The sequence below is a fragment of the Chelonia mydas genome, chromosome 25 (assembly GCF_015237465.2).
Source record: "Chelonia mydas isolate rCheMyd1 chromosome 25, rCheMyd1.pri.v2, whole genome shotgun sequence".
Taxonomy (NCBI): domain Eukaryota; kingdom Metazoa; phylum Chordata; order Testudines; family Cheloniidae; genus Chelonia; species Chelonia mydas.
Genome location: NC_057858.1, coordinates 15,876,643 through 15,904,624, shown reverse-complemented (window position 1 = coordinate 15,904,624; position 27,982 = coordinate 15,876,643). Strand labels below are relative to the sequence as shown.

The following is a 27,982-nucleotide window of genomic DNA, read 5'->3' as shown; positions in this document are numbered from 1 at the left end:
TTTTGTCATGGTGCTAAAGGGTCCAATCATGTTAAGAGCTGAGCATCCAGCTCCCATTCACTGAGCACTCCTGAGCTTATATGATCACAAACCCAAACTTTTTTGGGGGGGAGTGCGATGGAACCAAACACACATTTGCACCTGAAAACTATCAGTTTCCTTCAGCAGCAATGGCAACTTTCCAGGCTCAAGAAAATTTGGGAGCCTCTACTGGGTGATGCTGCCACAGACTGAGAACTTCTAGCTGGCAATTGTTGGAAATATGACACATTTGCTTGGAGTGAAGGAGTCTGTTTGCTGCTAACTCCAGCTGGTGAGAATTTATTGGCAGGGCATTTTCCTCCTCACTGTACCTCATGTACTGTAGAAATGTGCAATTCGGAGTGATCCTGTGCAAGGCCAGTTCTCTCACAGTCTGACAAGTATGTGAACAAGTCAATTGCATTCTGTACAGTGTAATCCAAACGGTAAGAATCATCTTGTGCCACTGGAGTCCAGCTGTCATATCACTTTCCACAATAAAATCATTATTTTTTTCCTGGTCATTGTTGACACTGCGTGGTCAGTTAGTTCTTGCACAATATTACATTTTTCTTGTAAGCTTCCCCTGTGTGCTGCGTCTGTCCTCCCTGTAGTTTACTTGGAGCCACATCACAGACTTCAGAGGTCACTGTAGTAAATATTGTGTAAATATTGTAAACAGTGTAAATATTGACTGGGAATATTTTTAATTGAGGTGTTTTAGTAGGTCACCCTTTTACACTTTGACAAAAGACTAGTGGAGACAGGGCTTGAGTGTATTCCCCCATGTCGTCAAAACCTGCTCTGAGCAGGTGGAAAGAAGGCCTGTGCCGTGTCCGGATTCATGCTAATACTGTTGCTAGCGATGGTACAGCTGCCCACTGCTGGAATATGGCTACAAGAATTTCTAGCATAAACAAGGCCACTGAGCGAAAGGGTCTCAAGTGTACATCCCTGACTAAGAGCACACTGGAGTCTGGCACTTTTAGAGCACCCCGGGGATTCGCCCAAGTGACAAACACTGGTTGCTACAGAGATGGATGCCCTCCTGGGATGCAGCCAAGCCCCTGTGTTGCAAGGAGACAGAGTTTCACAGCTATCAGTGCAGACTCAGAGCTCTAGGTTTTCCTAATTTTTCTATTTGAACAGCTGAGGATTTTACTGGGTCCTGTTTAAATGTGAAGGAACAAAGCCCCACAATGGTCTGTTCTCTGGGGTGATATAGGAAGTCTTGAGGGGGCAGTTTCCAAGTGTGCTTAATTGCTCACTAGTGCCACATGCTGGGTCTCATTCCTGACACTTGTTTGAATAAAGAAAAGGAGTACTTGTGGCACCTCAGAGACTAACGAATTTATTTGAGCGTAAGCTTTCATGAGCTACAGCTCACTTCATCAGATGCATTCAGCCTTGTTTGAATAGATTCTTCTGTAAAGCACAGTGTCCTCCACGGGAGAAGTCAGCAAGTGAAGACACCAGCATGAGTCTCAGCTGCCTCAGCCCAGACACATGCCAGGAACTTCTCCAGGGTAAGATGGTCCCTTTGCCCTTCCAGCCATCCAGTGTCGTCCGAATCTTCATCAGCTCAGCTTCCTCAGGTAAATAAGCTGCGAAGTGCTGAAGATGCCAAATGCTTTTGGCAGTCTGAATGCAGATCTTGTGCCTTACACCAGAAGGGATGAGGGTAGTGGGTTGCACTGTGCTGCAATATGGCCAGGCTGCTTGACTCAGCAGAGAATCATGTCCTCCGTGGGAGTTGCAGCTCCATATCAAAGGGTGAAGGTGGCTGCAGTCTGCTGCATTTTATTCAAAGTAAGGTGCGTGCTGTACTTGCCACCACCATCCCCTCTGCATATAGATATGTCCAAGAGAGCAGGATTCTGGCACTAATGGCATTGCCAGTGCAGACAGGGTCAGCCTGCAGCACACTGTACTGTGCAAGGGGCCAAGGAGAAGAGATGCTGGCTGGTGCACAAGGCTGACTTTCAGGTGGCTTTAGGGAGGCTGGGTGCAATGGGTCCCCTGCATTTGGTTCTTCCATTGTAGTGTGGAGAAAAATACATGGAACAGCATGTGTGTGTATGTGCTTGTGTGTGAGAGCATGGATGGGAGTGTGCATGCTTGAGCATGTGAAGAGTGGGGTATGCATGAATGTACATGTCTGTGTGTGTGAGAGGGAGGGCTGTGCATGTGCAGGGCATTGTGTGGGGTAAGGGGTATATATGTGGCTGTGAGTGTTCTTATCTTTCTCCTATTTGCTCTTTGGTTTTCTTTGTCACAGCCCTGGTAGAGCTCTCTCAGTTAGACCTCATCAGGCTGCTGTGTTTGGATCCCAAGATGCTACACCTGTGCGCTCTTAACCTTCCCTTGGTCAAAGTAGGCTGCAGCACTGTCTCTTTATTTGGTTGCTATGGTACATGTCCTGGGCACAGGCTTTTGTCTGTTACCCCTTCACAAAAATGGGACTTGATGGCCCAGCTGTCCTAGGCCCACAGGACCAGAGCTCACTTCCCAAATTCTCCAGTACCTTCAGCACAACCTTTTCCAGGTTCCAACTTGTAGGCACTCTCCTTTACAGTTCACCTGTCCAGGGACACATGATAGTGGAAACAGAAAGACACCCAGGCTTTGCAAAGGCTTCAAAAACCAATCACTTCTTTTTTAGCTAGCTCAAGAAATACACAGATCTAGACAAAACAATCACACCTGGACACATTTCCTTACCTCATTTCCTCACCACTCTTGAGCGTTCTTTGTGCTTAGGTCTGAGGTCTTTAAGGGGTCCAGAGTCTCCTCTCCTGTGCACAGTTTCTCCTCTGACACATGGAATCTCTCTTTCCTCTGCATCCAGTTTCCCTCCTCCTTAGTTGGTCCTGCAGTTAAAAACAACACCTCAGCTATGAAAGCATGCCCCCATGTGCCTCTCTCCTGCCCAAGCTTCCCTTGTTCTGTGAGTCCCCACTCTCAAGATCCCTGGTTTTTAAGACACAGCACTAGTAACTGGCCTTTTTGTTCTCCTGGTTTGGGATTTTCCACTCTCCAGAACCCCTGCAGAGAAGTTGGAGAAAATTGGTTTAACATAGGCCATGGCATTGTCCTAGTGCTCCCCTCTGAATGGGAGCCATCAAGGTTTAACGACCCTACATTGTCCCTGGTTTTGGAGATACGCAGCACAGCCCCTGACAGCAGATGGCTGACTCCACATACATCTATTGTTTGGTCTCTACCAAATTCACAGTCATGATAAATACGTCACGGACTGTGAAATCTGGTCTTCCACCGTGAAATCTGGTCTTTTGTATGCTTTTACCCTATACTATATAGATTTCATGAGCGAGACCAGCATTTCTTAAGTTGGGGGGTTCTGACCCAAAAGGGAATTGCAGGGGGGGTCGCAAGGCTATTTTAGGAGGGGGTGCGGTATTGCCACGCTTACTTCTGTGCTGCCATCAGCGCTGGGTGGCTGGAGAGCAGTGGCTGGTTGCTGGAGCGTGGCAGCGGGTAGGATGAGTGCCCAGCTCTGAAGGCGGTGCCTCTCCAGCAGCAGCGCAGAAGTAAGGGTGGCAATGCCATACCATGCCATCATTTCTGCGCTGCTGCTGGTGGCAGGTCTGCCTCCAGAGCTGGGCTCCCAGCCAGCAGCCGCTGCTCTCCAGCTGCCCAGCTCAGAAGGCAGCGCGGCCACCAGCAGCAGCACAGAAGTAAGGGTAGCAGTACCACAACCCCCCTACAATAACCTTGCAACACCCCCCTACACACTCCTTTTTGGGTCAGGATCCCTACAATTACAACACCCTGAAATTTCAGATTTAAATAGCTGAAATCATGAAATTTACAATTTTTAAAATCCTATGACTGTGAAATTGACCAAAATGGACAATGAATTTGGTAGGGTCCTACCTATTGTATGCATTATCATCGCAGCCATATCAGCCCAATAAAAGATGTAACCTCACCTACTTTGTCCACATAAACTGAGTAATTCAATGACACAGCAATTTAATTAAATCAACCAGTATTCATAAGTTGCCTGTAAATAGATTCCCCAAATCATCACATTTATTTTATTTTAACTTTCTCTGTTAACTGTTTGGGTTCATTCAGTGGATATGACACCGTTACAAGGTGCTGCACTGACAGTCCTGGAGAGCCCTCTTTTCACAGCAGGCACAGTAGGGGCAGCAGCCACAGAAGCTTCACAAATGCGGCTCTGTCCTATGTGGAGGGACCCCCTCTAGGAGTTAAAGTGTGCCCTTTGCTGTGGCTTTTCTACTGAGACGGCCAACAGAGGGGCTGATTACTCCCATATATGAGGGGGTTTGACCACCATGACATGCATCCAGGGGTTAGAAATACATTGTCCTGGATCAAGAAAAGGAGTACTTGTGGCACCTTAGAGACTAACAAATTTATCTGAGCATAAGCTTTCGTGAGCTACAGCTCAGCTCACGAAAGCTTATGCTCAAATAAATTTGTTAGTCTCTAAGGTGCCACAAGTACTCCTTTTCTTTTTGCGAATACAGACTAACACGGCTGCTACTCTGAAACCTGTCCTGGATCAGTAATAGATCAAAGCTGCTGTGTGGTACTCAACAGCTCTAAGCTATCTCAAAATCCACTGTTGCTCAGCTTGCATTTAAAAAACCATAAAACAAACAAAAACCACATTATGTTTCTACAAAAAGAAAAGGAGGACTTGTGGCACCTTAGAGACTAACAAATTTATTTGAGCATAAGCTTTCGTGAGCTACAGCTCACTTCATCTCAATGCATCCAATGAAGTAAGCTGTAGCTCACAAAAGCTTATGCTCAAATAAATTTGTTAGTCTCTAAGGTGCCACAAGTCCTCCTTTTCTTTTTGCGGATACAGAATAACACGACTGCTACTCTGAAACTTGTCATTATGTTTCTAGGCTTTATAAAGAAAATGTTTAAAATACGACTTCACAGAAACAATGCAGTAATGTGTGTCTGAATCCGCACGCAGCAGGAAACAACAGTGCTAACTGTCAGACAGTACTGTGATGAGGAGAGTATGAAACTTAGCTAGATTAGATAAGTATTCATCTGAACAGGGTTTTTAAATCTGAAACCTAAAGGTGATGAGTAGGTTGATGAACAACTAGATAGAAGATTCCTAATGTTTATTTGTGGTGCTGCACAAATCTTTCACCTGATGATTACCTGTTCTGTTCATTCTCTTTTAAGCACCTGGCATGGGCCACTGTCAGAAGACAGGATACTGGGCTAGATGGACCTTTGGTCTTACCCAGCATGACCATTCTTACGTTCTTCCTTGCAGACATGGCTACAGAGAGAGAGACCCTGCTTAAGGCAGCATACCCTGAGGTCCAAGCCTTCTGTCAGAAGCACAGTTTAATGTTTGAAGTAAGTCATTTGCTGTAGTACAGATTATTGCTGATGCTTTCTGACCTGGCTGCAGACAATCAAAGTGCGTGAGATGCAGGAAAAAAAGTGATCCATGCCCCACAAATGCTCCCTGATTTCTCAGCCTCCCTAAAGGCTCAGGAGTTTTCAGGAAGAGCTATGTTGGCCTCCTAGTTCTCACATTACCTCCTGGCTCCCAGGCTCAATTGGAGAAGTTATTCTATACTTTCTCTACACTGATAAACAACTGTTCTGTGTTCCACCCCAGAGGTAGATGCACCTCAGCAGTATCTGAAATTATCCCAGTCTGTACCATCTGTGCAGAACTTTTGGCATAAAAGAGGTCGTTGTAAGGCTGGGGATCATTATTATTATACCCTATAATGCAGTAGCATACAAATATTGTAACAAACATCCCTCAGATTAACAAGTTTCCTTGACTTGAACAAAACTGTATGAGTCACATGCCAGGCTGCCTATGGTTCAAATTCTCAAATTTGTGCCTCCTTACAGATATCCCTGGTAAGAAACTACATGCCTTTCTGCCTCTCCCAAGTTTCTAGTCACTAAGTCACACGGGCCTTGTTGATTTCAGCTTTATCTTTGAAATTAAAGTGATGGGGCAGCTTTGTACCTCCATATCACTGTCATTTCAAGATGCTGTGCTTTTTTGCTGTTCTGCAGGTAATTGACCTGAGATGGGGTGTTTGCGACATTATAGACACTGATCACATGAGCACACAACTCTGTCTGGAGGAGATTGAATCCTGTCAAAAACTGTCAGTGGGTCCCACTTTTATCGTAAGTACAAAGGGTGCATGCTCAGACCCCACTACCAAGGAAGACATGTGGGGCTGGCCTCACACATCCATAACTTCCTGAGCTCATGTGGCGATTCAGGAGTATTTTAGCAACACACAGAGATGATCAGGGTGCTTGTCATTACTTGGAGGAAGAAGGCTTTAGAAGTATTTCATCAGGTAGCAGAAGAGGGAAGTTGCAGCAATTAGGTGGAGTTGGGTCCCCAAAAGTACACACACGGCACATGTCCAGGCCAGCTCTGAACACATGGGCTGTTAAGGGAACTAGAGCACTGGAGACAATGGGCTGTGGGAAAGAGGACTGTGCATACTGGAGAAGCAGCCAGAGTTAGGAGTCAGACAGACAGAATAAGAGGTGAATGGGCAGTGCCATCTATCACTCCAAGAGCTCTACCCCCTGCCCAGCACCCCAGGGCCTAGGTGACTTTCACTGGCAAACTAAACAGCCCAGAAAAAACCTTCTCAGGAAAGAATGTGGCAAAGAACCAGAAATATACTACCATGGCAAGGAGTGAGTGTGTCTGTTCCACTGCTTTTCCCCACACATGGGGAGGAACTGGGGCCCCTCTAACTCCTCCTTCCAGGAGTTGAAGGCTGCATGTTATGGCAACCTCTTTCCTGACCTGCTTGCTGCCCTTCCATCAGGTGACCTAGCACTGTGGTGACAGGCACGGTATTAAAGATCTGATCAGAACACAATACTCAGAGCTGTCAGGTCCTGTTTTCTTCAAAGGAGGTGAGCTGGGGCTACAGTATCAGCCACCTGTTCTGGTGCCATACCCACCTTGTTGTTTGGGGTTGGTTAGATTTTAGAAAGAGAGAAGATGCTGCTGATAGGACAGAACAAACAGGGAGAGGGCCCTGCCCTAGCAAGAGCCCCATCCTGGTAAGGGCCTGGCCCCAGAGAGGGCCAGGCCCCAGAGAGGGCCCTGCTGTGGCCAGAGCTGTGTGCGAGTAAATAAGTCATTAGGTAGTTGTGTGAAATACATCCGATTTCCCCAAGAGTCTTCTCCATTCAAAGCCAGCCAGGTCTCAGAGAAACAGAGTCAATTAGAACCTTAGCACTGGGCTACTGTGTGTGCCCCAGAGGAACATGCTCTGCTCTGACTATTCAGATGCTCCCATTAGCTGCTCCACGTTGTATTCCGCAAATGCCTCTAGTGTCAGTCAGGTAATTTCATAACCAACCAGCCATGCCCAGACTGCCTCCCACTAGGGGTCTGGCTCCCCAGACCTCAGCCCAAGGCCCAATCTATTTGTCAAGGCCTCAGACACAGCCAAGCTCCCAGGACCTCAGGCCCAGTCCAGCTCTCAGAGCCACAATCACAACCCAATTTCCCCTCTGAGGCCTTGTCCAGCTTGCAGGCACAAGCCCAGTGCAGCTCTCGGGTCCCCAGACCTTCATTTCTACTTATCCAGGAGAAATGAGTTTCCCCCATTTGCCTAAAAGAAAAGGAGTACTTGTGGCACCTTAGAGACTAACCAATTTATCTGAGCATCAGAGGGTAATGGCTTGTAGAAAGTGGTGTTGGAGAGCTGCCGAGCAGCCTCTTGTTCATATTCCGACCTATTCATGATGACAACAGCACCTCCTTTGTCAGCCTTTTTGATTATGATGTCAGAGTTGTTTCTGAGGCTGTGGATGGCATTATGTTCATTTGCCTACAGATGATGATGCTGGTGAGTATTACAGGCTTTTTCTGGTCCTTCTGCTGCAGGGGCTGCTTGGGGATCGCTATGGACACCGGCCCCTCCCCCGACTTATTGAAGAGAAGGAGTTTGAGGCCCTGATTGCACAGCTGACAGGAGACCCCACCGCCACACATCTCCTGACATTTTGGTACTGGAAGGATGAGAACGCCATTCCTTCTGTGTATGTCCTGCAGCCAATTACTGACCACCTGCCCCACTGCCACCCCACTGCCAACCAGGCTCAGCACCAGGAAAATATGGAGGTCTGGAGGAGCGTGGAGAGAAACTTGGCCTCAGCACTGCGCCTGGCAGCCCGGGAAGCAGAGAAGCACGGACTCTTCAGCCAAGAACAGAGGCATCGCTATGACAAATCAGGTGTGCCCCAACGTGAGACAATGGCCATAGCCAAGCAGGGCTCTCCCCCTGCACCCTGGTTTTGTCTTCTTTGTGGCAATCAGGAGAAGATGGGCCTTTAACTCCATTTTGAGTCACCCCCAGGGCAGGTGGCAGTGTGCTGGCTCACTAGCTGGCCTTGAGGTGCAGAGTGGGTGGGTGGGAGTGTGCTGGGCTGATTTAGGCTGTGGCTTCTCCTCTGCTCTTTGTTGGACCTAAATGTTCTTCACATCTCCCCCCTACTTTTGTAGAGACAGAGTGGGAGATTGAACACGGCCTCTTCAGGACCCAAGAGATCGACTTGGCTGTTTCCATATTCCTCAGAGAGGTTGAGGGCCTTGACAAACACCTGCTGGGAGGGACAAGCATGCAACTGCTGGATACAGAGGAAAATGGCAGCCTGGACAATGAAGCCCAACAGCTGCTCCACAGTCTCAAGGCAAAAATTGCAAACCATTACCCCCAGCATCTCAAAGTGCACACAGTCCCATGGAATGCACACTCTGGGAACCCGCAATACAAGGGGCAAACCAAGTACCTGAAGGAGCTGTGTGAACAGTTCATCACTGCTACCAATCACCAGGTCCTGAGAAGCCTCCGATATCGAGGGAAGAACAGCGAGGAGCCAGAGGGGCTTTTGCAGGAGCTGAGCCACCACATGATGCGGTGCCTGGAGAGTTGCAGAGTGTTCTGTGGGAGGCAAGACTTACTGGATAACATTCTACAAAGCATCAGACAGAATGATGACCACGTCCACACACCCCTCATTCTCTATGGGCCTCCAGGCTGTGGAAAGACAGCCCTGATGTGCAAACTGTCTGAGCAGGTGCGAACTCTCCTGGGGCAGGAGACTGTGGTGGTAATTCGCCAGCTGGGGACATCCCAGCTCAGCTCTGCAATCCACAGCCTGCTGAGGGATATTTGTTTCCAGGTGTGTTTAGCATTTGGTTTGCCACCTCTTCCTGTACAGGTAACACAGGCTTGCAGTGATTTAATCCTGTTCTTCCACAACCTCCTCCTCACTGTCTCTCACTTTGGTGTACAGTCACTGGTGCTGTTCTTTGACTCTGTGGACCAGCTAATCCCTGCTGATGGTGCCCACAGACTATACTGGCTGCCTAAAGACTGCCCCTCAAAGGTTCACATTGTTGTCTCCACTTCCACAGCAGAGCAAGGGATTCTGGAAACTCTCCAAGAGGCCATGCCTGAGCCCGAGGCCTACTTTGAAGTGGGTCCATTATCCAGAGAGGAAGGTGGGAAGATGTTGGAGGTGCTATTGGCATCAGTGAGACGGAAGCTGAGCCCAGCTCAGCAGACTGTTCTCCAGCACAGCTTCCTTGAGGGTGGGCACCCCCTGCTATTCAAGCTGGCCTTCAATGAGGCCAGGAGATGGGCATCCTACACTCTGCCTTCAGCACTGATGATTGCTACCACAGCCCAAGAGGCCATGCACCATCTATGCGGGAGACTGGAAAAGCTGCATGGCACAGTCCTGGTGGCACACGTGCTGGGGTATATTGCCTCCTCACGGTAAGTGCTGCCATATCCCGTTTCGGAGCACCCTGCACCATCTGACTGCTCCTTTTGTCTGGGTGAATTTCAATGGCTAAACACAGCTCCAGGCAACAGCAGCTCTTGGCTTCTGCAGCCTGTGAATGTCTTTACATGAGCATTTGGAAGGCATAAGCTCCTTTCTCTTACCTGCCATACTGCCTAGTCTGATCTATGGGTAATTGATCTCCTGTGCTCCTCCAGGCTTTGAGCTCTTAGCTAAGACTGCCTAGTGGAGATTGGGGTGGGTGAACATGTTGTGCATCTCTTTCTTGCCCAGAGCTGGAGTCCCTGTGAACAGCAGCTAGGTGGGTTTCCTGGTGGATGGTGGTTTGGGGCCAGCTGGAGAGTGAAGATGAGAGAAAGAGAGAGAGAGAGTGTGTGTGTGTGTGTGTGTGTAAGGAGTAAAGATACTACTCACCCTCCCACTTTGGAGGCCAATGCACACTGTTGGGGGGGAGAAGACTAATCTCCCCCACTCTGTCATTTCCAATCAGGAATGGGCTATCAGATGCAGAGATGAAGGACATCTTGTCCCTTGATGATGAGGTTCTCTCTGAGATTTACCAGCATGGCTCTCCTCCATGTAAAACCATCCTGCGCTTTCCTCCTCTGCTGTGGGCACGACTGCGCCGTGACATTGGAGAGTGCTTGGCAGAGAGGCAGGCAGACGGCTTTGCGCTTCTTGGCCTTGCTCACAGGTACAGCAGGGACACAGGATGAGGAGGCATAAACTCCTGTGTGGGGGATGTCCCGGTACTGGCTGTGTGAGGATCCTGCTTAGGCTCAGCCCTGCTGTCCATTCCCATCAGTGTCAACTGAGGCTCATGGGAACCTCCTTTCTCTGGATCCCCATCTCAGTGTCTCTGCTATTTCTTTCCTCTCCCAGACAATTTACTGAAGTGGTGCAGAATCGTTATCTACCAGCCCAAGACAAAACCAAGCGCCACTTGCTCCTGGCAGATTTCTTCAGGGGGACTTGGAGTTGGGGCATGAAGAAGTCCCTGAAACTGCCACTTCTTGGCAAATCGCTGAATGCTGACAGGAAGGTGAGGCACCTCAGCAAGCATTCTTGGTATTTGCAGGCTCTGGACCAAGAGGCCTGGGCCCTCACACTGCATGGCAGGGAGTGGGATCAGAGGGCATTGGGAATTAGGGCAGATTGTTTCTGCGTGGCTTTTGTTTTATCTACACCACTTTGTCCATCGCTGGTAACCCCACTTGACAGGGAATTGGCCTGTATCAGCTTGCCTGCTGGCTCTGCTGTGACCAGTTGCAATATTGCTGCAGGTAGCATATCCCTCAGGCAGTGGCCTGGAAGGGCTAGATGTCACACCAGGAGTTGAAATCCAAATACTACAGCACTGGAGGCATTAGTGAAATTAATCCATTACCTGTATCTCACCTGGGTTCTCCTTGGTCACCTCCTGTTTCTCCCTTTACCAGGTAGCACCTCAGCCACTCTGGTTCTCTGATACCGTTGCAAATCGGAGGAAGCTAAGCGAACTGCCTTTTCACTTACTCAACGCTGGGAGAATTGAGGAGCTAAAGCAAGATGTGCTGGGTAAGGGCCGGGGACAACATTCAACAGGGAACGTGCTTCATTCCTGCAGCTGCATGCAAGGGAGGTGCAGAATCACAATTCATGTAACATTTCTGTATTGAAAGCACTGGGAGCTGCCAAACTGAGCATCAACAGCCAAACTGAGAGGGAAACCTGTGAAAGAGAAAAATACATTGTCCTCACAAACTGTTACCCCAGACACTTCAGAGTCCTCATCATCCACACTCCAGTCACTGAGAGAAATAAAAATCCATGCTCCCACTCTTCTCAAGGCTCAGGAGGAGACATTTTAAAACAGTACATTAAAAAACTATTCACCCACTCAAAAAAAGGCTAAAAAAGGAACCACAACAATGACAGCTCCCAGTCTCCCCAGAGAGTGGCCTCAGACCCGCCCCAAGAGTAGCCTCCTCACCATCACCAAAAGCATGACCCCCAGTCCTCTGGGCTGTATGGTTCCTCCTTGTGCCCAATGTTCTCTGCTCTGTACTCTTTTCTGCAGGGAATATGAACTGGATCACCTGTAAAATCGTTGCCACTGGAATTCAGGGCATTGCCAATGACTTTGCCATGTGCAATGAGCATATTAACTGCCCAGAGCTACGTCTTATGCAAGAAACCCTTCTCCTTTTGAAACCAGCACTTGACTATATAGATGGTGGTGTAGGTAAGAGCCACTTCTGGTCCATGTTTGAACTGCAGCTGGGCATGGGAAGATCTGTTACGGGAAAGTTGAAATATTTGCTCCTTAGAAGAAGTTTCTTCCTGGGCAATTACAACTCAAAATGAAATTCTTCCGTAGGTATTTCCGGACCTCTGGGGAGGAACCCGCAATTTTCTTTTTGGAACGTTGTTAGCTTTCATCAACAGACATCTTGTTTATTAGATCAGAGCAGTTCACCCAACCCAGAGGGTCCTTCCCTTCACACTCCCTTCACTATCAGCATCTACTAGCCACCTGAAACACCTGGCAGCATTACCATTAATTAAAGGGATAAATTCAAAATTCCAACCCCCCCTCCCAATGAAAATTCTCCAATACCCAGTTAAATCTACCAAGTTTTTATACTGCACCCATCCCTGCAGTATCTGAGTACCTAGCCAGGGAAGGGCAAACACTCACCTGTTCATTCTAAACTGGTAGTCTATGCACTGTATTGCATATTGAATGATTGCAATGGCCTCTCACAGTCCTTTTAAAATTATTTTTGTGTTTTCCTTCTTAGGAGTGAGTATTATATACACTGAGGTGCTGGCCAGGCTGCATTTTTTCATGCTTTCCTATCCTGATCTAATTGGAAAGCTGTGCCAGCAGTGTCTGAGCTGGCTCAATGTCTGTCCCCATCCTGTTCTTGTCCCACTATGTGGATTCCTCCAGCCACCTGGTGGGCCTCTTAAGATGACAATCACTGGATTTCTAAAAGGTAAGGCCTTTTCTCAGGGCATCAAGATTCCTCAAGGGAGCTGATGGAAACGCGTCACCTTAATGAGACCAGACGCATAGGAGCTATGTGTGAGGAGATAGCACTATCTCTCAGCTCTCTCCCTGCTCTCTTTTGTCCCACAGCGTCTCTGACATTTGCTATTTTGCTATTTTGGGCTTGGGAAATGTGGAGGGATTTCCATGGGCCTCCTAGGGAATTTCAGGTAGTTGGGTTACTTTACCGACTGGTGATTCTCTGTGACCCAGCTGGTAGGATGGTGCATATTACTAACACCAGGGCACATGAAGGGAGCCTGGAAGGTGCTACAAGCAACTCTGACTGGCATTAAAGTTCAGACTAGCCTGTAACGTGAACAACTGATGTTGGGTGTCTGGTCACTGACCTGTTTCAGCAGGGGCCTCATTCCCCAGGTAGGGGACTAATATTGTTGTAAATATTGGATATTGTGCCTCCCTCTGTAGGCAGAGGTGAGTATTGCACGACATAGGGCACTCATCCAAGGTCTCCTTTGCAGGACATTCCAGTATGCTTATGATACTGTGAGGCTTACTCATATTTGGTTTAATTGTTTCTATTTATTAATCTCACTTAGTGATTTCTGAATAATTTGCACAGTGCAGTAATGCACCAGCTCGCTACAGTCATGGAGGTGTATTAGCCTAGGCACAAAATCTACTCACTCATCCCTTACCAAGATGAAGATGATAAAGCTCATTATAGTATGTTTGCCCGATTACTCTTGGGGGGAATTCTGAGGGAATTCAAAAAAAGAACTAGATAAGCTCACGGAGGATAGGTCCATCAATGGCTCTTAGCCAGGATAGGCGGGGATGGTGTCCCTAGCCTCTGTTTGCCAGAAGCTGGATATGGGCAACAGGGGACGGATCACTTGATGATTACCAGGTCTGTTCATTCCCTCTGGGACACCTGACATTGGCCACTGTCAGAAGACAGGATACTGGGCTAGATGGACCTTTGCTCTGACCCAATATGGCCGTTCTTATGCAGAACTTTGCAGAAATTAATGTTGTGCGCGCAGAATTTCCTTTCCCCCTACATAAATGGGCTGCAGTGCTGCTGGCCGCCACTAGGGGCCACTGGACCCAGCAGAGCCCAGCTCACACATAGAGGACATTGGGGCGGGGCAGGGTGGGGCGGAGGTGGGGGCAGGGAGGGAACTAAAGGGTTCCTGACAGCTGCAGTTCCCAGCATGCCTTGAGGGAAGGAGAGGGCTGCATGCAGGAAACTTCATGCAAGCCTGGGACAGAGCATCAGGCTCTTTCTCCCTCTGGATCCCTGGGCTCCGAGGGAGGCAGGTGTCTTGGCTGGGGGGGCAACGGCTGGGCTCTGGGGGGAAAGGAGGCAGGTATCTGGGCAAGAGGGGGGCCCTGCGGCTGGGCTCTGGGGTGAGGAGGTGCAGGTATCTGGGCTAGGGGGAACCTGTGGCTGGGCTGGGAGTGGATTTGGTTGTATTGGCTGGGGGGGGGCCACGCAGCTGGGCTCTGGGGGGGAGGGGTTGTGGGAATCTCTCCCCCTCCCCACCGCTGGTCTCTGGGGGGGGGTGAAGGAAGGGGGCAGAGAAACAGGAACTGGGTTGTCATAGTGGTTTGAGCAGGGGGTTGGACTAGATGACCTCCTGAGGTCTCTTCCAACTCTAATCTTCTATGATCCTATGATTAACTCACTACTCCTGGCGGAATTTGTGTGTGTCTGTATTGTTACAGACATAGTTGCTGACAGGTATTTTGAAATACATTACAAAAATAATTGAAACTGGCGTGATTATGTAGTGTTATTTTGACAAACAACATTTGCAGAATTTTGAAATATTATGTGCAGAATTTTTATTTTTTTGGTGCAGAATGCTCCCCCGAGTACCCAATAAAGAAAATGAATGTCCCTGTAGAAGTAGAATTTTGCTAGGCTGCATTAATGTATACATTATGGGATGGGACAGTTTCTGTATTTCCTCTGCCTGTAACACAAAGGAATTGTAAGGGTCCATCTGCTGATTTCACCTTTCATGCTGAATTTAGCACCGGTTCCGTTTTTGACTGCTTTTACTGCACCAAGGGAGAGATGCCACTCAACGGTATTCACAATATAAACAAACACAGATCCACAAATGTCTGAGGGAATCTAATCTAGCTTGGTTGGTCTCTTGTCACATAACACACACAAGGTCAGTAAGAGATTTGCTGCCATCACAGGTGGGAAAGGATACATAAGAACATAAGAACAGTCATGATGGGTCAGACCAAAGGTCCATCTAGCCCAGTATCCTGTCTTCCAACAATGGCCAATGCCAGGTGCACCAGAGGGAATGAACAGAACAGGTAGTCATCAAGTGATCCATCCCCTATCTCCCATTCCCAGCTTCTGGCAAACAGAGACTAGGGACACCATCCCTGTCCATCCTGGCTAATAGCTATTGATGGACCTATCCTCCATGAACTTATCTAGTTCTCTAGTTGTATCCTCTCTGCCTACTGTGTCTGCAGTCTCCCCTTCCATGTATGTCTAATTACAGGTGTGACAGTGCTGGAGCTCAGTTCTGATCACAGAGTGCTGGTGGCAGGATCTCAGGATGGCACGATGGTTGTGTGGATCATGGAGGATATTGAGGTGATGCACACCTTGACTGGGCACTCTGGTGAGCCTTTTAAAGGGGTCATGGTTGTACTATACCAGGGGTCCTCAAACTTCATTGCACTGCGACCTCCTTCTGACAACAAAAATTATGACATGACCCCAGGAGGCGGGACTGAAGCCTGAGCCCACCCAAGCTCTGCCACTCCGGGTGGGGTAGGGGGTCAAAGCCAAAGCCTGAGCCCCACTGGCCTGGGCACGGGGGGGCCAAATCCAAAGGTCTTCAGTCCCAGGCAGGGTGCCTGTAACTTCAGCCCCAAACCCCAGGATGGAAGCCCTCGGGCTTTGGCCCGGGACGGTGGAGCTCAGGCTTTGGCCCTGGGCCCCAGCAAGTCTAAACCACTTTGGGGTCCCAACCTAAGTTCCCTCTAAGCTGTGCAGCTGCGCACCTGCTTATTAAGCCCCACACAGGGGCTCAGGACTGCAGTGGAGAGAGCCACCCCTTCCCGCCAGTCCCAGCATGCACCTGCCCTGGACTTGCCGCGGCCGGGGGAGAGGAGCCCCTCCCTTGGCCCAGGCCAATCTCACCGGAGCTGCCGCAGCTAGGGAGAGATGCCTCTCCCCCAGCGCCGAGCTGCTGCTGCTGCGAGAGAGCGCTGGGGGGAGTCCTCTCCCCCCACCGCAGCCCCGTGGCAGCCTGCACCCCAACCCCTCATCCCTGGCCCCACCCCAGAGCCCACATCCCCCAACACCCCAACCCTCTGTCCCAGCCCTGAGCCCCCTCCTGCACCCCAAACCCCTCATCCCCAGCCCCACCCCAGAGCCTGCACCCCCAGCCAGAGCCCTCATTCCCCCCCCCATCCCAACCCTCTGCCCCAGCCCTGAAACCCCACCACACTTGGAACCCCTCGGCCCCATCCCTGCCACATGAATTTTGTTATGTGCACCAATATGAAGGTGATGTGTCACACATCAACTTCATATTGGTGCACATAACAAAATTCATTCCACACATGGACATAAAAAATTAGAGGGAACACTGGTCCCGACCCAGAGTTTGAGAACTGCTGTACTATACAGACAGCTTCTGTGTGGTAGCAACACCCAGACCTCGAAGCTGTCAGCTGCACCATCCGTATTTTATGGCCAAACTGTCCTGTTCCATGCAGCATCCCTTAAACAGATCAAGGGATTGCCCATAATTAAAGTGATTTTAGAATGTGATAACTGAGAGCCATTTAATGGATTAAAACTGCCCCCTCTAATGTTGCTGTAGAATGCAATTAACTCGCCAGTTGACCCTCACTGGAGAATTTTTCTCACGGCCTTACAAGGGCATTGACTGTTTGCATCCAGTTGTTCCTGAGCTATAAACACAGCAGGTGTTTCACAGCTGATGGTAATCTGGGCACTCTTCCAATTGCTGGAAGTGTGCAAGGTCCCCCGTTTTGCTAATGCTTCTCCCTGCTGTTTTGTAGCTGAGGTGAGATGTGTGAAAGTGTTTGGAAAAGGTACTTCCGCTGTCTCAGCTGCCATGGATTACACTCTACGCATCTGGAATTTAGTCTCTGGCAGACAGAAGTTTTCCATTCAGGACACTCACTCTGGAGACCAGCACCTATATCAGCTTCATGTGGATGAAAGGAACAGGATTGTGTATTCAGCATCAGGTACAAAGGTATGGAACTGGAAGCCATCCCATAATGTGAAGTGCACAGAGAAGACAAGAGTCTGAGCAGAAGCCACAAGAAGTTACAATCAGGGAATCATGGAGCATAGAGATGGAAACAGGGGTGCTAGAACTAGGGGTGCCGGAGGTGTGGCAGCACCCCTGGCTTTAAGTGGTTTCCATCATATACAGGGTTTACAGCTTTGTTCAATGGTTTTCAGCACCCCCACTATAAAAATTGTTCCAACACCACTGGATGGAAAAGCCTACTGGGTCCTATCCACTCCAAAATCCTGGGGCCAATGCAGAATATCCCAGGTGGACATTTTCTCGTGCTTTGTCCAGTCTACTTTTCAAAGTCCTAAATGATGGGCCTCCCATGCCTTCCCTTCCACTGGCTAGCACAGTGATTCCCGTCTTCAGCAACCACTCAAGGAACTGAAGAAAAAAAATTGGTTGTTTGGAGCTTGGATAAAATTCAAGGCCTGATCTACATTTTAGAATGAGCTCAACCTAGCTATGTCACACAGGGATGTGAAAAATGTCATGCCCTGAGTGTCATGGTTAGGTCGACCTAACCCCCAGTGTAACTGCAGCTAGGTCGACAAAAGGATTCTGATACTGATTCAAACTGGGTTTTGTAGAAACAACAGACAAAGAAAGGGCTTTTGATATAAAAAGGCTGAGTTTAAACTAACTCTGGGCCTTCTATCTAATCCAGCAAGTGGACAAGACCTTCTGTCCAAAGGGCGGGGGGGGGGCAACCCTTGCACAAGGATTAGAAGGACTTTTACCTACTAGGGCCCCATAAAACTGATGGGTGACTGCTGGTAAGCTTTTAGCATGCATATAAGAACTTTTATTGTTTTTGTTTTCTCTATAATGCTTTCACCTTAAGAATAAATGCTTAGAAAGAGCCGTGTGGTAACTTGTAACTGCTGGCAATGCACTGTTCATAGCCCTTAGAGAGAATGCAGAGCACAGGGACTGGCCTTTAGGTAGACTGGCTTACTAGGCATATCAAAGTGTAAGGCAGGGAGCTATACACCCTTAAAAAACGCCAGTCCGAAGGCTACACAGAGACAAGTGATACCAGGAGACCTGGCTGTGACCACAGAGGGGGGACACAGGTGCAGTTACTCCAAGATTGTGATAGGAAGAACCATGTGAAAGTTCTGCCAAGGAATCTTGTTGGTTTTGTAAAATATTTTGAGATCCTTGGAGTGTGAAATTTGGGAAGTTAAGTCAGCATCTAAACTCCAGAATCAGTATATGTGCAAATGTTGCACAAAAAGATCTCCGGCAAAGGTCACCTGCCAATCCTTCTTTTTACTAGGTTAATGCCTGGCACCTGGAAACAGCGGAACATATTTTCCAGATTTCTGGTGAGGCCCCAGATGCGTGGCTGTGCACTGAAGTGTTTGAACCAAGGCAGGTGGTTTTGACTGTGTCTGAAGGAGGAATGCTGAGTCTGTGGGACAGCAGCACGGGAGAGCTCCAGTCTAAGCACCAGCTATCAGGGCTACAGGAAGAAGCTCCAACTTGCAGCATTCTGATCCAGAAGCAAGGAAAGATGATAGTAGGATTTAGCAGGGGTTCCCTCTCCATGGTGCGTCTCTCTGATTAGCTAGCTATAACATTTCAGGGATTTAAATCTATGAAATGCTGGCTTTGTGGGGATTCTGGATTCTCTCGTCTCAGTTTCACTTCGCTCTGTGCTGGTGCCTGCATCTTTGATAGGCTTTTGTCATCATAGAGATTCTCTGATAGGTTTTCACACTTCCATGGTTTCTAGGAGTTTCTAAGACAGCCAATTTGACATGCTCTAGCATGATGTTCTTTCTTCACTTGCTCATCCATCAGCAGCAATGTGATTGCAAGATCCAAGTGCTGTAAAGCTAGGTTTTGTTCCTGACTCTGGCACAAACGTGCTATGTGACTGAGCAAATAATTTCCCCTTTCTGTGCTTCAATTTGGCCATGTGTAATATGAAGATAATACACCTCACTGGGGTGTTTTCTGTTCATAAAGCGCATTGAGCTCCTTGGATAGAAGGTGCTAGACATGGGTAGAATATTATTAGCAATAAAAGTGTGCAGGGGAGGAGAAAGACTTTGCACCAAGGTCTCCCGTGTAAACTGCCACTAAGGTCCAGTGAAATGAGCCAAAGTACAGTTCCAAGCACCACTCAGCCTTGTGCTGAGCTAGGTACTACGGCAGGTCTCGAAAGGACTTTCTTCTCCTCATGATGAAGAAAACATGCTCCCTATACCTGCAGACCTCGTGCTGTGTATACCAGTACACATGGGAGCTGTACAGCACTGAGAGGCCAAACTAAATTCTATTCACCTTAGTTTCTATCCTCCTATTATCTTCCCTCTAACCTGAGAGAGGCAGCTTAACCACCACAGTGCTGTGTCTGACTGTACCTTCTCTTTCTGCAGATCTTCTCTGATGGAAACAGCTTAATGAAGAAACTTCCAGGAAGGGTTCGCTTTCTAGTAGTGTCAGAAGATGAGTCCCTTCTTGCTGCAGGTTTAACTCCAGCCCGATTAACTGGGAAAGATTTCAGCAGATTTATAAAAGATGATGGCAGTAGTCTCTCTAAGTATCATACACCAAGTGTCCCTTAAACAGGGACCAAGCTGGGGGTCTTTCCCCATTATTAACATGTTCTTATCAATCTAATATGCTCAAAAGGCTGGAAAGCAATGGGGTGAAATTCATCCTGTGCAGAGAGCCATCACATGGTCTATGCACCACATACGTCCTATAATGAGAAAGTAAGTGGGACTTATGTGATGCACAGGACTTGTGTCAGGCCTCTGGCTGGGGAGAATTTCAGTCTTTTAGTTTCTGAGCAGTTCTCAATGTGCAACTTTAATGGCATGCTGGGACCAACAGATTATGAACATGTATATGTAACATTTTAGAGCCCCTGAATGCTCGTTGGGTGCATCTGGCCTTGTCTGCACTATATCATCCTGAGTGCTTTCAAGAGCTCCTCCCCAGATCAATAAATCAGAAACTAACATTCCATTGTTTTAGGCTTTGGGGTGTATGTGCGAGTGTTCCTGGACAACTCAAAGGGATTCCACAGGTTCATGGCAGAAGACCTGGAACATGAGTGTGTGGTGCACTCAGCTGTTTTCTCTCCTGACAACAGCATCATTGTCACAGGCTCTCAGGGTGAATCTATCCAGGTAAGAGGGGAAGCTTTCCCATCAGAAATTCCTCCTGCAGACCCAGCTCACAACTGTATGCTGGATCTAGTAAGGTGCTGAACAGGGTCCCTAACCACCTGCCTTGTGGATGCATTTGTGGTGTTTCTGTTGTTGTCCCATCTGAATGTCTTTCTCTTCTCTCTTTTCTAGTTCTAGTAGTGTGTAGCTCTCACTCTGCTCTCCTGTTAATTCTTTTTCTGACACTGAAAAGTGAGTGACAGTGCTATATAAATTCAGAGAGAAAAAGGCCAGGGAGAGCTTATAACCAGAGTATTAAGGGATATTATTTTTAAAATCATTAAAATTCCAAGACCCCAGAAACTGCCTTCTCCTCCAACAGTGAGAGTGAAGCAGCCCAAAGGGAATATTCTGTACCTGAGACAACATTTCTTTCCAAGAGGCTAAGACCTGGTGCCACCCAATTGAGGTCAGCAGGATCTCATAAAGTATCATTCAGAGCAGAGAGCTCATATGGGCAGAACACCTCAAGGTGCTTTATAAAAGTTTATTTAAGAGAAGGTTTGTGTGTTTATTAACTGAACAGAAATGCTTCTAAGATATTGTCACTTTTGGAACATTTCCCATCTCTCTCCACTCTGTGTATGACGTACTTGATTTCTCTTCTTTGTTTCTTGTTTTATGAGACTGTTTCTTGTATCGTTACTTTGACTTTGTTTTCATAAATTTTTACTTTGATGTTCTACTCCCCCCCTTAGTAGGGTATGGGAAAGAGGAAAAGGTAGATTATTTAGTGATTTTATGTTTTCTTACTATTTTGACTGAATGCCACTATGTTTTTTTCAAATTATTCCCAGGTGTGGAGTTTATCAGAGCAGGGTTTGCTGATAGACACTTTGGATGGCATGGGAACACCAGTGACTCTCTTAGCCCTATGTGGCCACACATTGGTATCTGCCTCCCATATTGCACCATATCTCAAAGTTTGGGACCTCACTTATGATCGTAAGCACAAAACCTTAGCACCAGTCCCAGATCGCACAGGGTGCACTGCAATGTCCCATGATGGGAACTATGTCTACTTCCCTCAAGCCGGAGAGAGACATCAAGTCATCATCTGGGACTCCACTAAAGGTGAACGACAATCTATAAAACACTGTAAAGAATTAAAACTTGGCATAGCATGGGAATCAAAATGATTCCAAAAAAATGAATAATTGATCTGACAGAGCCAGGTCTTGTTGGTCTTCCAGGCATGCTGCAAGGACTCTCCGTTCCTTCACACTGCATCAGAAGGAATGGGTTGAGCAGAGAGGGACTGTAAATTTAGGAATTATTTTAATCTCTTTTCTTTGAGAAATTTTCTTTTCTTTGGTCTAGATAATTATCATGACATATGGGAAAACCCAAAAGACTAGAGCTGGAGCAGGGAGAACCTCATGGAAACCTCTTCTCTGTTGCAGGTGCAGAGTGTGACACACTGGACACCTCTGCCCAAGTGAGATGTCTAGAGGTGGCTGAGCAGAGGAAGCTCCTTTTCGCTGGGCTGATGTCTGGAACGGTCCTTGTTTTTCCACTTAATTCCAGGCAGGATGTGGTGTGCATCCCACCCCCGAAGTCACAGAAACCAATCAACCACATGGCACTCAACAGGCAGGAAGAGCAGCTAGCTATAGCATGTGACGACTTAGTTCTTGTGCTGGACGTTAGCCCTGGAGAGCCATGCCCTGTGATTGACAAGCCCATTTATACCTTTTATACTCAGATCCCTGCTGCTGTGATTTCCAGTGTGGCTGTCCTTGCAAACTACCGGGTCCTCTATGGCATGTCAAGTGGGGACATGTTCCTTTACGACTGCCCTCATTCCAAAGTGTTTCCTTTGGAAATGCACAGATGCAAAGTCACCTGTTTAGAAACCAGCCATGGAGAGCAATGGGCACTAAGTGGCTCTGAAGATTCTCTGCAGTGTCTCTGGGACTTGGAGCTCTGCCAGTGGGAACATGAAATGTGCTATTATAAGGTACTGCCCTGGTGGGTAGAGATAGGGACATAGCATTGTGAGTCACTTATTTCAATGAGCTAATAATGCATCTGAAAAGCCAATACAGTAGAAAAACTAGTCCACAGGAAGCCAAATTTTCATACAGGAGGACATCTAAATCCTGTGTCTGGCAGCTCAGTTGGCAGCTTGGTACCCATTTTATGCCCTGAAATGCCGATTTGTACATATCCAGGATTTTGATGCCGTATTCAGAGACACCGTCAGTGCACAATCATGAGCTAATGTGCTTAACATCTCTCTGGTCCAGAGCCTGCTCACCACACTTACTTTCTTGGCATCAGCTGGAGGACTTGCATGTAAAGAGAGCAGGATTTTACTCAATGAATAAGCAAAAGCAACACAGAGTAAACAGGCCAGGAGTAGTGAAGGCAAGTAAAGAAAAAAAAAATGAGGGAAGAGCTTGAGTTGATATTTTTAGCTTTTCGCTTGCGCCTGATAGACCTCAGACTTCACCTGATGATGTACTATGGAGTCAGACTGCATCCAATCCCTGTCACTTGTAGATTAATTAGGTTCCTGAGAGATCACAGTGGGCCTCCTCCTTTCTGCATAGCTGTAGATTGTTTTACAAGCAAAGGAGTTTGTATTGTGGCATTTTGTGCCCCTATCAGGACCACCCTGCCTTATGACGGAAATCCTGGTTTAATTAGATTTTTATCCCAATTCTCACAACTGCTGAGTAGCCACTAAATTGCATATGGCTTCCTAGTCTCAACCTGCATTTAACAAGATACTTATGGTCTAATTCAAACCTTTATCCATTTTTAGCAGACTTCCTTCTTGAAAGGTATTCAGTGCGCTTGCTTCTCGAAAGATGATAAGTACTTGTACACTGGGTCATTCGATCACTCCATTACAGTTTGGGATGTTTTAAGTGGTGAGTAATTCTGGATTTATAGCAAATATAAGGCAGGCTGTACACTTTATTGCCTTTATTAAACAGAGATCCAATGGCCTGGATGTGGTGCAAAGGGAAACAGTTTTCACTTAGCAGTTTGGATGAGAGACTTCCTTGACTGCATGTTTGAACAGAAAACTTGGGATCCATCTCCTGGCTAAAGACTGTTAATTGACAGGCACAGATGGATACAAGGGGTTACAATTATGTGTGGAGGAACACTGACACCTTCCCCCTCACCCCCAAATATCTGTGTTCCACAACGGCCTGACCTGATACCTCTATCTTTTGCGACATCACAATAGGACGTACCATCCCAGAGGCCAAACAGTGGTTCTTTTGGGAGTGACATTATTACATTGACCAGCCACCATTATCTGTGGCTATAGTTTCCTTCTCAGATGTACAGAGGTGATTAGGGCACTATCTCTTAGAAAGAAGAGAAAGACCTTTGACCTCCTCATATAAGGCAGCCACATGAGTCCATTTTTAGAAGTATCCCGAAAGCCTAAGGCCCAGGAGTACAAAAGCACCAGATTCAGCATAAGAAAGAAAGGGGGGGGGCGTCTTTTTCCTTGCCACATCTCTGTATCAGATGCTATTTGGTGTGATCACACTCAGTTCAGCGCATTTTGCATAATCATTGTGACCGTCCTGTCCTACACGGTTGTATGACTTGTCAGTCTTTCCCAAAGGATGGTGCTAATCTGAGCAGAGGGATTCCAACAAAAGGGCTGCACAACTGTGTGTTTTGCACCTCTGGTAGCAGATTTACTGCTTTTTGGTATCTAAATTGATTGTAAACTTACACCATGGTGATAAGAAAATGCTTTCTGGGCAGGAGCCCAGTGGGCCTGTCATAAATATAAAGGGAAGGGTAAACACCTTTAAAATCCCTCCTGGCCAGAGGAAAAGCCCTTTCACCTGTAAAGGGTTAAGAAGCTAGGATAACCTCGCTGGCACCTGACCAAAATAACCAATGAGGAGACAAGATACTTTCAAAGCTGGAGGGGGAGAAACAAAGGGTCTGGGTCTGTCTGTGTGATGCTTTTGCCGGGGACAGAACAGGAATGGAGTCTTAGAATTTAGTAAGTAATCTAGCTAGATATGTGTTAGATTATGATTTCTTTACATGGCTGAGAAAATAAGCTATGCTGAATGGAATGGATATTCCTGTCTTTGTGTCTTTTTGTAACTTAAGGTTTTGCCTCGAGGGATTCTCTATGTTTTGAATCTAATTACCCTGTAAGGTATTTACCATCCTGATTTTACAGAGGTGATTCTTTTTACTTTTTCTGCTATTACAATTCTTCTTGTAAGAAACTGAATGTTTTTTTCATTGTTCTTAAGATCCAAGGGTTTGGGTCTGTGGTCACCTATGCAAATTGGTGAGGATTTTTATCAAACCTTCCCCAGGAAGGGGGGTGCAAGGTTTTGGTGAGGATTTTGGGGGGAAAGACATTTCCAAATGACTCTTTCCCAATAGTAAACCCGGTTAGACGTTTGGTGGTGGCAGCAGAAGTCCAAGGGCAAAAGGTAAAATAGTTTGTACCTTGGGGAAGTTTTAACCTAAGCTGGTAAAAGTAAGCTTAGGAGGTTTTCATGCAGGTCCCCACATCTGTACCCTAGAGTTCAGAGTGGGGTAATAAGAAAATGCTTTCTGGGCAGGAGCCCAGTGGGCCTTTGAGAGATTTTCTATCTCCTTACACACTTGAAGTGTACTCTACCTATTCCTCTTGCATACAGTGAAGACAAAGCATTTGGTCCTGATCAGTTGCAAGTTTTATGGCAGTGTGATAAGGCCTTTACAGGCTTCCCTCACCAAAACCATCAATACAGTTCCAACAGGAAGCTAATGACATTACTGATACAAAATTATTATTATTATTATTACTATTAACATTAACATCATTATTAACATTATTTTTCTTGAGTCCAAATTGTCCTTCTAAATGGTTCCCATTTATGGAAAATGACAAGTCCTTTTCCCATGCTTCAGGGGAATATACTAAGCTGCAAGTCCTTTTGTCCATTCTGACCTTTGTTTCTCCCTTTTGCCTTCTGGGGATCTTCTGCAGGTGCCCTATTGGCTGTTCAATTTGTGTATGCAACTGCTAGCAGAATCATGCCAACTGCAGATGGGTTCGTTGCAACAACAAGACTCGGCTACATAATTCGTGAGAGGTTCCACTGCCCACAATCCATAAGCTCACAGTATAATCCACTCCAGAACATCAAGGCAACATGTGTAGTAAAATCCAGAAAGAAAGAGGAGGCAAACCCAAGAGAGAAACATGACAGAGGAAAAATCTCCAGAAACCAGAGTCAAACCAATAAACTCTCTCAAAACTGTATGATCATGTAAAACTGGTGAAGTGGTCGAGCAGTTCCAGAAAGATTCTCAGACTATTTACCTGCTGAATATTTTTCATTTGGTTTGCAGCAACCTGGCTCTGGACTAAGAGTGAGATCTTGCCACTTATCCCAGATCAGCTTGTGTTGTTCTCTGAGGTCTTGATCCCATTCCTATTGATTTTCCATGATGCAAAATCAAGATTTGATGTTTTTCTAAAAGATATGTTCTAGGAATTATTTTAGGTAAGGTTTATTTTCTGTGTTATGCAGGTCAGACCAGATGATTAACATGGTTCCTTCTGGCTTTGGAATCTAAGGGCCCTAATACTTGTTCATCCTCCTGGTGGTGCCTACCAACTCTTCTGCATAAAAGAACATTTGAGATAACTACTGAGTATGGGTAAGGCCAGGAAAAACTGTCTGGCATGTCTTGACTTGAGAAGCTTTAGATCTGTGTATAACAGACTTCCAGAAAAGAGGCATTATCTCTAAAATACCTATGGTATTAGACAAGAACAGAATAAATGATGAAAAGTAAATTTGAATTTTACAACTGTCACTGTTAATTTACAGTTTTATTAGTAACAATGGGAAGGAATATTTTAAGATGCAACTTTACTTCTTAATGTGCGCAGCCTACCCATTCCATGTAGATCTGGAAGGGACCTGAAGGGATCATCTAAATCCAGCCCCCCTAAACTGAGGTAGGACTAAGCAAACCAAATTCATCCCTGACAGGTGTTTGGAGGATTTTAAGAACAGGTTAGGCAATGACAGGGATTCCACAACCTCCCTTGAAGACTATTCCAGTGCTTTGCTACCGTTACAGTTAGAAAGTTTTCCCTAATATCTAGCATAAATTTTCATTGGTGAAGATTAAGCCCATTATTTCTTATCTTACATTCAGTGAATATGGAGAACAATTGATCGCAGTCCTCTTTATAACAGCCCTTAACATATTTAAAGACTTATCCAGCCCCTTTTAGCCTTCTTTTCTCAAGACTAAACATGTCTAGTTTTTTTTTTTAACCTTCCATCAAAGGTCAGGTTTGCTAAACCTTTTATCATTTTTGTTGCTCTCCTTTGGACTCTCTACAACTTGTCCATATTTTTCTTGAAGTATGGCACCCAGAACTGGACACAGTACCGCAACTGAAGCCTCACCAGTGTCAAGTACAGTGGGACAATTATTTCCTGTGTCTTAGATATGATACTCCTGTAAATATACCCTGAAATTATATTAGCCATTGCATCACATTACTGACCCATTCTACTTGTGGTTCACTATATCCCCCCAGATCCTTTTCAGCAGTGCTACTGTCTAGTCTGGGGGTGGGTAAACTACAGCCCAGGGGCCACATCTGGCCCTCCAGACATTTTAATCCGGCCCTCGAGCTTCCGCTGAGGAGCAGGGTCCAGGGCTGACCCCGCTTCAGTCGGGGAGCGGGGTCAGGGGCTTGCCTTGCTCCGCCCAGCTCCCAGAAGCAACAGCATGTCATCATCCCCGCCTTCTATGCATAGGGGCAGCCAGGGGGCTCTGCACGCTGCCCCAAGAGCCACCGCCGCAACTCCCATTGGCCATGATTCTCGGCCAATGGGAGCTGCAGCGGTGGCGACTGCGGACGGGGCAGTGCACAGAATTGCCTGGCTGCGCCTCTGCATAAGAGCCGGAGTGGGGACATGCTGCTGCTTCTGGGAGTTGCTTGAGGTAAGCGCACCCTAGAGCCTGCACCCCTGAACCCCTCCCGTGCCCCAACCCCATGCTCCATCCCTGATTCCCCTCCTGCCCTCCGAACCCCTCGGACCCAGCCCAGAGCACCCTCCTGCTCTCCCAACCCCACATCCTCAGCCCGACCCCAGAGCCCTCACCCCAACCCCAGCCTGGAGACCCCTCCCGCATCCCAAACTCCTCATTTCTGGCCACACCCCAGAGCCCACACCCCCAGCCGGAGCCTGCACCCCAACCCCTCATGGCCCGCCATACAATTTCCATACCCAGATATGGCCCTCAGGCCAAAACGTTTGCCCACCCCTGGTCTAGTCAGTTATTCCCTATTTTGTAGTTGTGCATTTGATTTCTGATTCCTAAGTGTAGTACTTTCCATTTGTCTTTATTGATTTTCACCTTGTTGATTTCAGGCCAATTCTCCAATTTGTCAGGCTCCTTTTGAATTCTAATCCCATCCTCCAGAGTGCTAGCAACCCCTCCGAGCTTTGTATCACCTGCAAATTTTATCAGCATACTCTCCACTCCATTATCATGTCATTAATGAAAATATTTAATAGTACCAGATCCAGGACAGACCCCTGTGAGACTCTACTAGATACATCCCCATTTTGACAACAAACCATTGA

The 27,982-nt window shown here is 47.1% G+C and overlaps 1 protein-coding gene across 1 annotated transcript; it reads left to right on the top strand.

Annotated features, from left to right (window-relative positions):
- Positions 1-1,552: 1,552 nt before the first annotated feature.
- On the top strand, positions 1,553-26,550 carry NWD1 (NACHT and WD repeat domain containing 1). Its single transcript, XM_027834152.3, is given in 21 exon segments — positions 1,553-1,616; positions 2,300-2,394; positions 5,321-5,366; positions 5,369-5,406; positions 6,091-6,207; positions 7,946-8,306; positions 8,564-9,842; positions 10,361-10,564; positions 10,753-10,912; positions 11,310-11,427; positions 11,930-12,094; positions 12,654-12,851; positions 15,403-15,525; positions 16,940-17,139; positions 18,467-18,739; positions 19,575-19,665; positions 20,179-20,333; positions 21,170-21,446; positions 21,776-22,332; positions 23,146-23,251; positions 25,351-26,550. Coding segments are annotated over 21 exon segments (4,914 nt in total). The 3' UTR covers positions 25,638-26,550.
- Positions 26,551-27,982: the final 1,432 nt, after the last annotated feature.